Here is a 15,242-nt window from a genome sequence, read left to right as displayed (position 1 = left end):
TTGAAAGAATGTGGATTTTCTAACAGGGAATTCTCTGAAGGATGAGGAATGGAAATGGCCCTGAAAATCTTGTGGAATTACCTGCAGGAATTTTACCTGCAGAATATCCCACAGGATTTTGGACAATTACTGCAGGTAGTCCTTCAGGAAAAGATTCTGCAGGATATATTTGAGGACTATCTCCAGGATTCTGGTATGATTGTTTTCCTGAAGCATGATTCCTACAAGATCCTGCAGGAATTGTCCTACAGGAAAGTGGTGCTGAAAATCCTGTGGGATATCCTGCAGGAATTCCTATTCCTGCAGGATATAAACATGAGAAGAAAAAAAATATCAAAGCAACATGCAACAATTTCAAAGATTTTACTGAGTTACAGTTCATATGAGGAAATCAGTCAATTGAAATAAATAAATTAGGCCGTAATCTATAGATTTCACATGACTGGGAATACAGATATGCATCTGTTGGTCACAGATACCTAAATAAATGGGCCTCAGGATCTCATCACGGTATATTTGTGCATTCAAATTGCCAATCAATAAAATGCAATTGTGTTCGTTGTCCGTAGCTTATGCTTGTCCATACCATAACCCCACCGCCACCATGGGGCACTCTGCTCACAAAATTGACATCAGAAAACTGCTCACCCACCCGACGCCATACACATGGCCTGCGGTTGTGAGGCTGGTTGGAAGTACTGCCAAATTCTCTTAAACAATGTTGGAGGCGGCTTATGGTAGAGAAATTAACATTAAATTATCTGGCTACAGCTCTGGTGAACATTCCTGCATTCAACATGTCAATTACATGCTCCCTCAAAATCTGTGGCATTGTGTTGTGTGACAGAACCGTACATTTTAGAGTGGCCTTTTATTGTCCCCAGCACAAGGTGCACCTGTGTAATGATAATGCTGTTTAATCAGATTCTTGATATGCCACACCTGTCAGATGGATGGATTATTTTGGCAAAGGAGAAATAATCACTAACAAGGATGTAAACAAATTTGAGCACAAACTTTGAGAGAAATAAGCTTTTTGTGCGTATGGAAACTTTCTGGGATGTTTTATTTCTGTCACACCCTAATCTGTTTCAACTGTCTTTGTGCTTGTCTCCACCCCCCCTCCAGGTGATGCCCATCTTCTTATTATCCCCTGTGTATTTATACCTGTGTTCTCTGTTTGTCTGTTGCCAGTTCTTCTTGTATTGTCAGGTTTTACCAGCGTTCTTTCCCGTCTTCCTGTTGCTCTAGTTCTGTTTCCTAATTTTTCACTGTACTATCCGCCTCCCGTGTCTGCATCTGGGTCATATCTTGAGTCATGATAATATCAGCTCATGAAACATGGGTCCAACACTTTACATGTTGCGTTTATATTTTTGTTGAGTGTATATTCCGCAATATTTTTCGTGTAGGATTCCTGTAGGGCTTTTTTTGTAAGGGAGGAGAGTATTTGTCCTGAAAAAAGAATGCATACCTCAATGCTGATTTCATGATGACATATCATATCAACATAACATGACGAAACGTGTGGTAATGCTAATTTCTATGGATGTACCTGTACATGTACAGTACAAGATCCAATTGAATTGCAGTAAAATTATATTTACTTTCATTATTCACAGGTAAATGTCTGATAACAAGCTTCATCTTTTTGATCTTAAGAAAATAGCATAAAAATTTAGAAAGACTCCTTGGCACTAAATTGCAGAATTGTATCTTCCAATTTAACTGTAAGTGCTGCTTATCCATGATTCAAATGCTTTTTTTTGGCTGTGAATTTAACTTGATGCACGCTGAATGCATTTTCACAGAACATGTCATTTGTATTTCTTATATTTACTATGGATATGATCGATATCATATGATAAGACAGCTTCCGACTGCATTGAAAGCAGAGTGTATGAGGTACCAAACTCTGGATAGGGAAAATGTTGCTAGGAGACCTGACATCACCTATTTATTCAACAATCAGGGAGTTGCCACGTGCGTCCCTGCTCAGTATAAAGCCAACGGGATTTGGTCCTTGAGTAGAAGCAGTTTAGGAGGCAGCTGTGAGCTCAACAGAAGTCTACTCTACAATCAGACTCATTCTAACCATAGACATTCTTACCATAGACAGATCTAGGGACTCCTAATTATACACAAGTTATCACCCCAAGGCTACATTTGAAGATCTTCGACTTCTTTTCACACATCAAGATGTTCCCTCCAGACGTGTGGAATTCTACAGTCCTGATGTGGTTCAATGCGTCTGAGCTGAATGCTTCTCTGGAGAATCCAGAGGAGGGGGAGCACCCATTCCTGACGGACGCCTGGCTGGTGCCTCTCTTCTTCGCTCTCATCATGCTGGTGGGGCTCATCGGGAACTCTCTGGTAATCTATGTAATCTCCAAACACAGGCAGATGAGGACTGCCACCAACTTCTACATAGGTAAGCAAGACCAAACGTTTTCCCTCACAGTTACAAAGGTTTTTCCATTTATAATACCCTGAACATCATTATTCTTGTGGATTGTCGTGAAACTTGTTCTTTGTGTGTTACTGTCACAGTCAATGTTATGTTATGTATGTTGCCCAGATAAATAATTTATTTTCACTGTAAACTAGGACTAATGATGCCTGTATAATCATTCAGCCATAATGACTGTATTTGTCTTTTTATGTTGATGACTGTAAATTAATATTGTCAATAGTAACCTTATCCATAGTCTGGTGAATGTACCTATACAGTACTGTATACATACAGACTAAATATTAAATATAGGGATCATGTGTCTATACTAAATAATGGATCTTGTTTGACATTGGAAATGCATGTGTGGAGTGGAGACGTGATACATCAATGGAGTTCATGTAGAGATATGATGAATTAACCATGAATGTGGACAGCATTATTATCTCTGTGCTTATAAATAACAATGGCATCAACATGCATGTTTGTGTGAGTGCACGTGATGTGCGCAAATATCTGTGTGTGTGTTTGTGCGTGTGTATTTGACATGACTGACTAATATCTCCAACGGATGGCAACATTCAAGCCCAGCAGGTCCTGTCCACCTGCAGTGATAAGACTACTCCATGGCAGTGAAACAATGATATCGCTCATCATTTCAGAAAGAAATGCTGCAGTACGCCCGACCCATGTGTATTTAGCTTTCTGATTTTTGTGAAATAAATTAGCTCTTTGATGCCAATGCCAAAATACTTGGTGACATCCCTTTGACTCTTTAACACAACGAGGTATTTATTAAAATTAATAGCTTTATGACTCAAATGTTCAAATGGTTATTTTATGTTGCAAAAGTGTGTTAATCAGTAAGAAATGAATGAGTTCCCTCCTAACTGAGCTTATTTCTACAGCTAACTTGGCTGCCACAGACATCATCTTCCTGGTGTGTTGTGTCCCGTTCACAGCCACTCTCTACCCACTTCCTGGGTGGGTATTTGGGGACTTCATGTGCAAATTTGTTGCCTTTCTACAACAGGTAAATCATTTCAATAAAACACATTGCCTCTGGTCACAAACTTCTATCAGTTTTTAATATTAGATAACAAACAGCCAAAATATATTTGCTGTGCATGCAATGATGGAATTTCTCACCATAATGTCATTTGGGTAGCATTCCCCTCGACTGGACCCCTGATGTACTTGTCCTATTAGTCTGAATAATACATTTTTTTTCGTCTGGTGCCACGCTGTACTCAATTAAATTACATAACTGCAATATTGAACTTGCAGTGCAATTTCATTTACCTGGTGAGAGGTTCATGCTCATTTTTCAACATAGTGTTTTTAAATGCAATTTGAATACCAATATATGTGTTTTTATTGTTTTATATTAAAGCAATCAGGTTGATAAATGAAATCAAAATGCCCGGCTTATCTGATCATCTTTATATGCTCCTACTCCATTTGGAGACAGATTGGTTAAAGGGGAATTTCACCCTGGCTTCACCACGGCATATAGTCATTACTATATTTAACAACATTACGTTTTTATCATAAACATCACAATTATCCAAACCACAAGCTAGAACGAACACATTTGAATTTCACTGGTAGAATCAGGAAGTTTCGACTTCCTCCTGTGTATTTGTCTGCTCATGGTAAACCAGGAAGTCATAGTAAACCGCCCGCTAAAGTAGATTGGGGCATGCCGACAAAAACAAAAAAATATGGCATTGTGTACTGACGAACAACACAGCAATCTCAGAACTTCCGTAGACCTGTTTTTCACTTACGTTTATCATTACGCCTGTGTGGTGTTCTGTGCTCATTAAAAACGAGCGAAAATGAGTCATCTTTCACCGTGCTACCTACCAGAGATTTCAGATTGACAGATTTCAGCTGTCAGTGGTTTGCGGCTATCGAGAATGATGGCGCGCATTACGGTGACCAAAGATTATCAGAGGGGTTTTCAGGCTGAACTGTTGGGGAATCCATTTCGACGACAGCTGAGAAGTGATGCGATACCATCGATTTTGTATTTTTTATTTCCTTCACAACAAAATGGAAGATTCTCGATAAGAGGTAACCTAATATTAACTAGCCTTGCTTGACTACCTAAATTAGCTAGCTGACGTTACAGTGCTGTATACTATAGGACTCCGCAAGCCATCAGCTAAATCATAACGTTAGCTATCTTTTTTAGTATGCGCACTGTGAATCAATTTCGCCTATGCCATGGTTGTCACTGCTAGACTGTTAACTACCTTCAGCAGAGTAAACATGTTTTATATCTTTGACCAACGTAAAACTACATTTTAGCAAATAAGATTAGCGCAATCGGGTAGCTATCTATTCCCCCTTGCCTGGAAAACACTCCTTTTAGTAAGAATAGAATTGTCGACATAGCTAACTCACTCTGTGTTTAACGTTAGCAGTATTGAATATGTGTAATCGTCTATGGTTGGTTGTCATCTAGTCTCAGCTGGATATACATTTTGCTGACAAACTTAATGAAGCTAGATGGCAGAAAATATTGAAATGTCCATGTTCGGTTACGTAAACTAGCCAGGCTAATAGAGATCAGTACAATTAGTGGGGTGGTTAAATTGTGTATTGTTGTGCATTTTGTTGTAGGTGGTACAGAATCGGCTTCCAACCCCAACTCTGCAGGTGAAGGCAAGTTGGCAAAAATATTTACAAGCTGACGACTAAGAGAGCTCAATTTCAAAGTACACATGGTATTAACATGAATTGGGTAGTTTTTGTGTTGTTTGTGTTATGGGGTTACAGGTGGTTAAAGGTAACCAGAGGACCACAGAGTACCTACCAGACCATGCAATTAATAATATTTTATTATTTGTACCTTTTTTAACTAGGCAAGTCGGTTAAGAACAAATTCGTATTTACAATGACGGCCTACTGGAGAACAGTGGGGTAACTGCCTTGTTCAAGGGCAGAACAGATGTTTACCTTGTCAGCTTGGGCGATCCAATCTTGCAACCTTACAGTTAACTAGTCCAAAGCAATAACGACCTGCCTCTCTCGGTCTCCACACTGCCTGTTATGCGAATGCAGTAAGCCAAGGTAAGTTGCTAGCTAGCATTAAACTTATCTTATAAAAAAACAATCATAATCACTAGTTAACTACACATGGTTGATGATATTACTAGATATTATCTAGCGTGTCCTGCGTTGCATTAATCTGACTGAGCATACAGGTATCTAAGTATCTGACTGAGCGGTGGTAGGCAGAAGCAGGCGCGTAAACATTCATTCAATCAGCACTTTCGTGCGTTTTGCCAGCAGCTCTTCGTTGTGCGTCAAGCATTGCACTGCTGCTTCGAGTGTGGCTGTTGTCGATGTGTTCCTGGTTCGAGCCTAGGGAGGAGCGAGGAGAGGGACGGAAGCTATACCGTTACACTGGCAATACTAAAGTGCCTATAAGAACATCCAATAGTCAAAGGTTAATGAAATACAAATGGTATAGAGGGAAATAGTCCTATAATTCCTATAATAACTACAAACTAAAACTTCTTACCTGGGAATATTGAAGACTCATGTTAAAAGGAACCACCAGCTTTCATATGTTCTCATGTTCTGAGCAAGGAACATAAACGTTAGCTTTCTTACATGGCACATATTGCACTTTTACTTACTTCTCCAACACTTTGTTTTTGCATTATTTAAACCAAATTGAACGTTTCATTATTTACTTGAGGCTAAATTGATTTGATTGATGTATTATATTAAGTTAAAATAAGTGTTCATTCAGTATGGTTGTAATTGTCATTATTACAAATAAATAAATATTGGCCTTTTTGGTCCTCCAATAATCGGTATCGGCGTTGAAAAATCATAATCGGTCGACCTCTAATCAGGAGTTTTTCCCCAAAGTGTTGTCATTTTGAGTACACAAGCATGAGGGAGCAGACACACCTTAAGTTTATGGCGCACAACAAGATTTTGGGACAGCAACCAGCAAGGGACGCTGAAAGGTATAAAATCAAGACTACAACAGTAATAACACAACCACTTCATTCTTCTCTCAGCAGGTTCTCAAAATACAGTACACAGACATGTCTACAAAAAGCCCCTGCAAAGGGCTACTATTGACCAGAATGATCTGTCAATGGGCTGGAGGAGGTTTACAGACAGTACTTTGAGATGAGGAAGGGGTTTTTGGTTTTGCAGGGTGGTGCTTAGACCATCGTTTCCTAAACTTGGTCCTGGCGATCCCAAGGGGTGCATCTTTTGGTTGTTGCCTTAGCAATACACAAGTGTTTCAAATAATGAAATCTTCATCAAGCTTTGGTTATTTTAATCAGCTGTGTCATGCTATGGCAAAAACCAAAGTGTACACTCCTTTGGGTTCCCAGGACTGAGTTTGGAAATGCTGGCTTAGAAAGTAAATGTATTGTTGTGTATCAGTGATTGAGGTGCCATTTCTCCTCAAACTCCCGGTGTAAGAATTGCCCTCTTAAGACTTTTCACACATTCTTTAGCCCCCCAGCCCATTCACTTGGTTGACTGATCTTTTCTCTCCATTTTTTTTTATTAACAGTGTGGCACAGTTCAGTGCAGGAGTGGCTTCGGGACAAGTCTCTAAATGTCCTTGAGTGGCCCAGCCAGAGCCTGGACTTGAACCCAATCCAATATCTCTGTAAGAGACCTGAAAATAGCTGTGCAGCAATGCTACCCATCCAACCTGACAGTGCTTGACAGGATCTGCAGAGAAGAATGGGGGGAAAACTCCCCAAAATACAGGTGTGCCATGCTTGTACCATCATACCCAAGAAGACCCTATGCTGTAATTTCTACCAAAGGTGCTTCAACAAATTACTGAGTAAAGGATCTTTAATACTTATGTAAATGTGATGTTTCTGTCAGTTTTTTGTAAATGAGCAACAACAACAAAAAATAAACTGTTTGCTTTGTCATGGGATATTGAGGTGGGAAAAACGATTGAATTCATTTTAGCATAAGGCTGTAACAAAATGTGGAAAAAGTCGAGGGGTCTGAATACTTTGCAGAGGCACTGTAGATATGGCTACCGGTAGTTGTTTACCCAATTTAGCTAGCTACCTAGCTAAGTTAGCAAGCATACAATTATTTTTATTTCCCCCACCACTGTAACACAATAGTATGTTAGCCAGCAACACACAATATGCGTTTCAGTAGATAAACTAAAGTTAGCCAGTGGGCTAACTTTATTAATTAGGCACTATATCGGTCTTCTGCCCTTCTGTCACCCAGGGTCAACCTGAAGAAGGCACAGTGATGCCGAAATGTTGGTTAATACCCATTAAATTGCTGGGAGATTACACATAGAGTGTGTGACTTTCTTTATTTTGATAGTTTGTTCGCTGTTAGTCAGCACCTCCACGCAAACTATTATTCTGGGTGTGCGCCAGCTCATGTTTTTTTAATCTACCATGTAGCTGATACACAAGTTGTAGTCCTTCAGAGACTGGAAAAATATATTGTATATTTATCAATGAATCGCTAAAAGATGTCCAATAGCTCTATCAAACAAGGACAACCATATGTACACGCACAAATGTATAGTGCGATCAGTATAACATAAGTCTGGTTGGTTATGAATCATGACTTGATTTGGGCAAGTGAATGATGAATCACTGTCTATATAAAGAATGTCCTTTCTCCATTTAAAAAAAAATTGAGACAAACAGTCCAGACTTCTTGCGGTTAATCACAGCTTCAAGCGGGTTTGCATGATTAAAACTAATATGTTGGATTGTCAAATTACTAAAGTTCCGAGCATAGATGGACAGAGACACCTATCCTAGGATCCAATCTCAGCTGTCAGTGTAGAGTGTTTAATTTTCACCACAGTACAAAGTATTGATCTTTTATAGACATAGAAGTCTGTCAAAAACACAGTACAAAAGTGAAGGTGCAAAAATGCAATGATGAGCAGGGTAGAAGAGAGGTTTTAGCAGCATGCACCACACTATTGTCAGTCAGACCTCTCATCACATGAACCGTCATCAGCCACCAGGGGGTTCCTGTGAGCTTTGTCAATCCCAAACATCTCATTAAACCAGGGTGGGCTTTCACTGAATGACCTTGGCTTTACAAGTCAGCAAGCCACAGGATGTTATCAACACATTTCATTGTGTTGAACTGAACTATATTGAGCCAGGGACATTCCATTGGAAATATATCTGAAATGTCTCAATTTAAGGAGTGTGAAACATAATGTGTCTGTGGGTATCTTGAAAGGCGCAAATAAATGTATTATTATTATGTGAAGGTTTGAAAATCATGACTAATGCAAAAAAAAAATCTACATAGACTATCAAATGTTATTAGTCACATGCGCTGAATACAACAGGTGTAACCTTACCGTAAGAATGCTTACTTACAAGCCCTTAACCATCAATGCAGTTCAAGAAGTAGAGTTAAGAAACGATTGACTAAATAAACAAGAAAAGGACACAACAATAACGAGGCTATATACAGAGGGTCAATGTGCAAGGGTACAGGTTAGTTGAGGTAATTTGTAAAGTGAGAGAGAACAGTCTATGACTTGGGGGACTGGAGTCCCATTTTTTGGGGCCTTCCTCTGACACCGCCCTAGTATATAGGTCCTGGATGTCAGGAAGCTTCACCCCAGTGAGGTACTGGGCACTATGGTCAGATGCCGAGCAGTTGCCATACCAGTGTAACCGGTGTGAAATGGTTAGCGGGGTGCACGCTAATAGCATTTCAATCGGTGAGGTCACTCGCTCTGAGACCTTGAAGTAGTTGTTTCCCTTGCTCTGCAAGGGCTGTGGCTTTTGTGGAGCAATAGTTAACGATGCTTTGTGGGAAGCAGTTGTTGATGTGTGCAGTGGGTTTCTGGTTTGAGCCCAGGTAGGGGCGAGGAGAGGGACGGAAGCAAAGCTGTTACACCAGGGCAGTGATGCAACCGGTCAGGATGCTCTCAATTTGTACAGCTGTAGAACTTTTTGAGGATCTGGGGACCCATGCCAAATCTTTTCAGTCTCCTGAGTTCTTTGTTAAGCTTTTTCTTAGTTATCAAAAGGACCAGCTCTCTCCATGATGTATATTTTTGGCAGTCTAATCGATAATTTACTCACCCACAAATGCTAATATCCCTGCTGCTGTACACCCACATAAAAAATTACTATAGTATACTGCGGTATGAATACACTGAACAAAAATATAAACGCAATATGCAATCATTTCTAAAATGTTGGAGTTAAGAGTTCATATAAAGAAATCAGTAAATTTAAATAAATTCATTAGGCCCTAATCTATGGATTTCACATGAATGGGAATTACAGATATGATAGGGGCGTGGATCAGACAGGGGCGTGGATCAGAAAACCAGTCAGTATCTGGTGTGACCACCATTTGCCTCATGCAGTGTGACACATCTCATAGAGTTGATCAGGCTGTTGATTGTGGCCTGTGGAATGTTGACCCACTCCTCTTCAATGGCTGTGTGAAGTTGCTGGACATTGGGGGGGGAACTGTAACACGCTGGCGTACATGTCGATCCAGAGCATCCAAAACATGCTCAATGGGTGGCATGTCTAGTGACATTTTCAGCTTCCAGGAATTGTGTACAGATCCTTGTGACATGGGGCCATGCATTATCATGCTGAAACATGAGGTGATGGTGGAGGATGAATGGCACAACAATGGGCCTCAGGATTTTATCATGGTATCTCTGCATTCAAATTGACATTGATAAACTGCAATTGTGTTTGTTGTCTGTAGTTTATGCCTGCCCATACCATAACCCCACCGCCACCATGGGGCACTCTGTTCACAACATTGACGTTAGCAAACCACACACATCTGCCATCTGCTCGGTACAGTTGAAATCGGGATTAATCTGTGAAGAACAGCTTGCCAGTGGTCATCGAAGGTGAACACTTGCCCACTGAAGTTGGTTACGACGCCGAACTGCAGTCAGGTCAAGACCCTATTGAGGACTATCCCTCAGATGAGCTCCCTGAGACGGTGTCTGACAATTTGTACAGAAATTCTTTGGTTGTGCAAACCCACAGTTTCATCAACTGTCCGGGTGGCTGGTCTCAAGCCGGATGTGGAGGTCCTGGGCTGGTGTGGTTACACCTGGTCTGCGATTGTGAGGCCGGTTGGACGTACTGCCAAATTTGTTAAAATGACATTGGAGGTTGCTTATGGTAGAGAAATTAACGTAAAATTCTTTGGCAAAAACAGGTGGATATTCCTGCAGTCAGTACGCTCACTCAAAACTTGAGACATCTGTGACATTGTGTTGTGTGACAAAACTACACATTTTAGAGTGGCCTTTTATTGTCCCCAGCACAAGGTGCACTTGTGTAATGGTTGTGCTGTTTAATCAGCTTCTGTATATGCCACACCTGTCAGGTGGATGGATTATCTTGGCAAAGGAGAAATTCTCACTGACAGGGATGTAAACATTTGTGCACAACATTTTTTAGAAATAAGCTTTTTGTGCATAATATTGAACATTTCTGGAATCTTTTATTTCAGCTTATGAAACAAAGGACCAATACTTTACATGTTGTGTTTATATTTTTGTTCAGTCTAATATAATATTCACTGTAGTGGTTTTGCAGTGAATACTGTAATATTTACTGTAGTACACTCTAGTCTTTACAGTTAACTATAGAATAAATTCAGTAGTAAAATAACTAGTATATACTGTGGTGATTCATGTAATGTTTTTGCGGATTGTATTATACTGTTGTATTTACTGTAGTGTTTTTGCAGACTAGTATTCTGTAGTATTTACTGTAGTGATTTTAGATATTACTGATGTATTTCCTACAGTGTTTTTGTTTTATCATCTTTGACATGCAATTGGAGGCGTTCTCCTTGAGGAAACCTACTGGAGAAATGTTCCATAACCTGTGGGTAGGGAGGTAAGACTAGGGTCTGAACAGAGAGTTCAGAGCTTTTGCTATTTTCTATAATCTGTAGAGAACACTATATATGGTCTATATTTGGCATGTAGGTTTCTCACTTATGGGTGGCACGAATTGGGATATGGGGTTAGGGGAATGGTGCAGTGTATATGCAAAGGAAATACTTTTTTATGTGGGCAGTGTGTAAGTGGAAGGTACGTGGGAGGATTCATTCATGCAAACGTTTTTGAAACAATTTTAATATCAGTTGGAATTCTTTGCTGTTTTGTGTTAATATGTTGATTGTACATTTATTTTATTTGTTTTTTTCAACCCACATGCAGTGGTTCTCTTTGTTCAGGAGGCTAATGTATTCTGTCCCTACATTATGATAAGTGTAGGGCACTTATCTTCAGATCAAAGATGAACACCGGAACAGGCCCCCTTTTGCTCTTCAATGAAAGACAAGGGCGCTAGATAGATCAAGTACTGTAGTTACACTGAACTAGGTCACAACTCCCACTCTGAGTGATGTGTAACAACAATACATTGTTTAGAACCTGCTTATCTGTTAACACAGATTGTCACCGACCCTCGAAGGCATCATGCAACCATTTAAGTTTTATTATGGGGAACTGATAATTATTTGATTAATTCTGTGTGAAAGAAACTAGATTGTTTGTACTTTTATCCTATACACAAAATAATGTGAATGACACTTAACCGAGGAGGATGAGTTAATAATGATTTGAGATGCATTTCTTCGTAAAGTAAAATGTTCTCATTATATGCTCATCATTTTCATTACTTCCCAGTGTGAGGGCAGGCAGATGTAAAATACTTGTTTCACCTGCAAACAGCCAAGATTATTTTGTTACTTTCTTTTCTCAGGTGACTGTTCAAGCCACCTGCATTACACTCACTGCTATGAGTGGGGACCGCTGCTATGTCACAGTCTACCCCCTGAAGTCCTTACGCCATCGCACTACACGAGTCGCCATGATAGTTAGCATCTGCATATGGATCGGTAAGTCAGATGCTATCCTACCTGAACTTATAGCAAACCATGGATTTTTGGTTCAACGCATTGTGAACACTAACATTTTCTACAAAATTCAACTAATGAAATGTTGTTTTTTAAAGGTTCCTTCATTCTATCCACCCCGATTTTCATGTACCAGAGAATTGAGGAGGGCTACTGGTATGGACCAAGACACTACTGCATGGAGAGGTTTCCCTCAAAGACCCAGGAGAGGGCTTTCATCCTGTACCAGTTCATAGCTGCCTACCTACTACCTGTCATCACCATCTCCTTCTGCTACACACTCATGCTGAAGAGGGTGGGCCAGCCGTCAGTGGAACCAGTAGACAATAATTACCAGGTATGGAAAGAACATTACTTTGGGTGTTCCTTTATGACAGTTTACAACTTTAATAGGTGCACTCCTTTGTCAAGGTTACACAATGAAAGCATGAGTTCATATTTGGATCCCTTCCAATTTTCAGGTATTCTACAGTATGTTCATATAGACCCTTAGCCTGTGGCCATGATTTGAACTACATACAGTTTAGGTCATTTCTAAGCCCATCACAGTGGTAGTGAGATAACATCAACATTTCTACCACAGGTCCACCTGTTGTCTGAGAGGACTGTCACTCTGAGGAGTAAGATCTCCAAGATGGTGGTGGTGATTGTCCTGCTATTCACCATCTGCTGGGGGCCTATCCAGCTCTTCGCCCTGTTCCAGTCCTTCTACCCCAACTACAGGGTCAACTACGCCACCTATAAGATCAAGACCTGGGCTAACTGCATGTCCTACGCTAACTCCTCCATCAACCCAATCGTTTACGGCTTCATGGGAGCCAGTTTCCGCAAGTCTTTCAAGAAGACTTTCCCCTTCCTGTTCAAACACAAAGTGAGAGACAGCAGTGTCATGTCGCGCGTGGCTAATGCAGAAATCAAGTTAGTTGCTGCAGAGGAAGGCAACAACGATGGGAAATGAAATGAGCCATGGTCAGAGTGAGCTTCCGGGGGACAGAGCTGCTGGAGATTCAGTGCACTGTGCACACAAACAAACATACACATGACAGACAGCTGTGAATGCACACTGCTCAACATAGCCTGCTGTGAAATCACACTGTTCTGAAGGCAAACACCTGGTGGAACCAGCATTTTAAAATGGCACTTGATGTGTTTGTTTGCAATTCTACAAAATCTGACTGATCCTGCTCTGTTCTGATATTACAGACTTGAAAGGACATTAAAGGTCCCGAACAGTCATTCTGGTTCCCATATAAAATAACACCCATAATATTTTTTCCTGATAAAAATGCTCAAATTTTTCTCATCAAACCAGGAAGTCTGAAAAGACATACTGAATTGGAGCTAGTGGGCGGGGAGCTCACCTTGACTGACTGTTCTTTGAAAAAGTCTAGCAACATGGATGCAGTGACATTATCTCAAGCATATTTGCTCAAACATCATTGAAATTGCATGCAACTTCCAATCCTGTCATACATCACATCATGGTGTCATTCCTGCTCCCTTCTGATATTACAGACTTGAAAGGACATTAAAGGTCCCGAACAGTCAGAAGGTTATTAAAGGACATTAAAGGTCCCGTCACCGGTCAACAAACCACCGGACCTGGCAACTCACATTGCGCACACCTGGCAACCACACACCTGCTCATCATTTGCTCCTTGATTACTCCCCTTTATTTAGCTCTCACTTGTCATCAGTCATTAGGTGGTATTGTTCTCTCGCACGGTCAGTATGTGGCTTATGTTTGTTCTTGTTTATAATTGTATTATTAAACTCACCTCCTGCTTCCTGACTCACGCTGTATACGTTACACATGGTTTCACAAATGATTTGTTTATCCAACTGTTTGGTTATTGTAACAGCATCAATATACGGTAGACAAAATTGGCTGTATAATTTAACTAGCTAGCCCAAATTGAATTGTCAGCACTGTTTATCAAGCTAGCTAGCTAGTTCATCTTGGACATTTTCAGTTGAATCTGTACAGGGTGAGGTCTGGGTAACTTTCATTATATATTCAGTCTGTGCAAACATTTTGGGTAAGTGTGAAAATGCTGTAAAGTAAGAATGCTTTTAAAAAAAATTGACATGTTAATAGATTATATTTATCAATTAACAAAATGCAAAGTGAGTGAATAAATCAAATCCATATATGGTGTGACCACCCTTTGCCTTCAAAACAGCATCAATTCTTCTAGGTACACTTGCACAAAGTCAGGGAGTTTGTAGGCATATAGTCAGGTGTTTGATTAAACAATCATACCAACAATTATACCAAACAGGTGCTAATAATCATCAATTCAATATGTAGGTTGAAATACAATCATTAACTGAAACAGAAACAGCTGTGTAGGAGGAATAAAACTGGATGAGGAACAGCCAAACTCAGTTAACAAGGTGAGGTTGCTGAAGACAGTTTACTGTCAAAAGTCATACACCATGGCAAGACTAAGCACAGCATCAAGACACAAGGTAGTTATACTGCATCAGCAAGGTCTCTCCCAGACAGACATTTCAAGGCAGACAAGGGGTTTCCAGATTTGCTGTCCAAGCTCTTTTTGAAGAAGCACAAAGAAACGGGCAACGTTGAGGACCGTAGACGCAGTGGTCGGCCAAGGAAACTTACTGCAACAGATGAGACACATCATGCTTGCTTCTCTTCGCTATCTGAAGATGTCCAGCAGTGCCATCAGCTCAGAATTGGCAGAAAACAGTGGGACCCTGGTACACCCATCTACTGTCTGGAGAAGTCTGCTCAGAAGTGACCATGGAAGACTTGCAGCCAAAAAGCCATACCTCCGACGTGGAAACAAGTCCAAGTGAATCAACTATGCACAAAAACACAGGAACTGGGGTGCAG

The 15,242-nt window shown here is 40.4% G+C and overlaps 1 protein-coding gene and 1 long non-coding RNA gene across 2 annotated transcripts; both read left to right on the top strand.

Annotated features, from left to right (window-relative positions):
• Positions 1-2,029: 2,029 nt before the first annotated feature.
• kiss1ra (KISS1 receptor a) lies at positions 2,030-14,174 on the top strand. The gene is made up of 5 exons (XM_020467169.2): positions 2,030-2,431; positions 3,361-3,485; positions 12,229-12,364; positions 12,481-12,719; positions 12,966-14,174. The coding sequence occupies exons 1-5, from the start codon at positions 2,200-2,202 to the stop codon at positions 13,338-13,340; spliced, it is 1,107 nt and encodes a 368-aa protein (XP_020322758.1). The 5' UTR covers positions 2,030-2,199; the 3' UTR covers positions 13,341-14,174.
• On the top strand, positions 4,102-5,134 carry LOC116358623 (uncharacterized). The gene is made up of 2 exons (XR_004206390.1): positions 4,102-4,531; positions 5,084-5,134. It is a non-coding gene; the product is annotated as an uncharacterized LOC116358623 (long non-coding RNA).
• Positions 14,175-15,242: the final 1,068 nt, after the last annotated feature.

This window comes from Oncorhynchus kisutch, linkage group LG30 (genome assembly GCF_002021735.2).
Source record: "Oncorhynchus kisutch isolate 150728-3 linkage group LG30, Okis_V2, whole genome shotgun sequence".
Lineage (NCBI taxonomy): Eukaryota > Metazoa > Chordata > Actinopteri > Salmoniformes > Salmonidae > Oncorhynchus > Oncorhynchus kisutch.
Note: the sequence above shows the minus strand (reverse complement) of the source record. Positions and strands in the feature narration are given on the sequence as shown.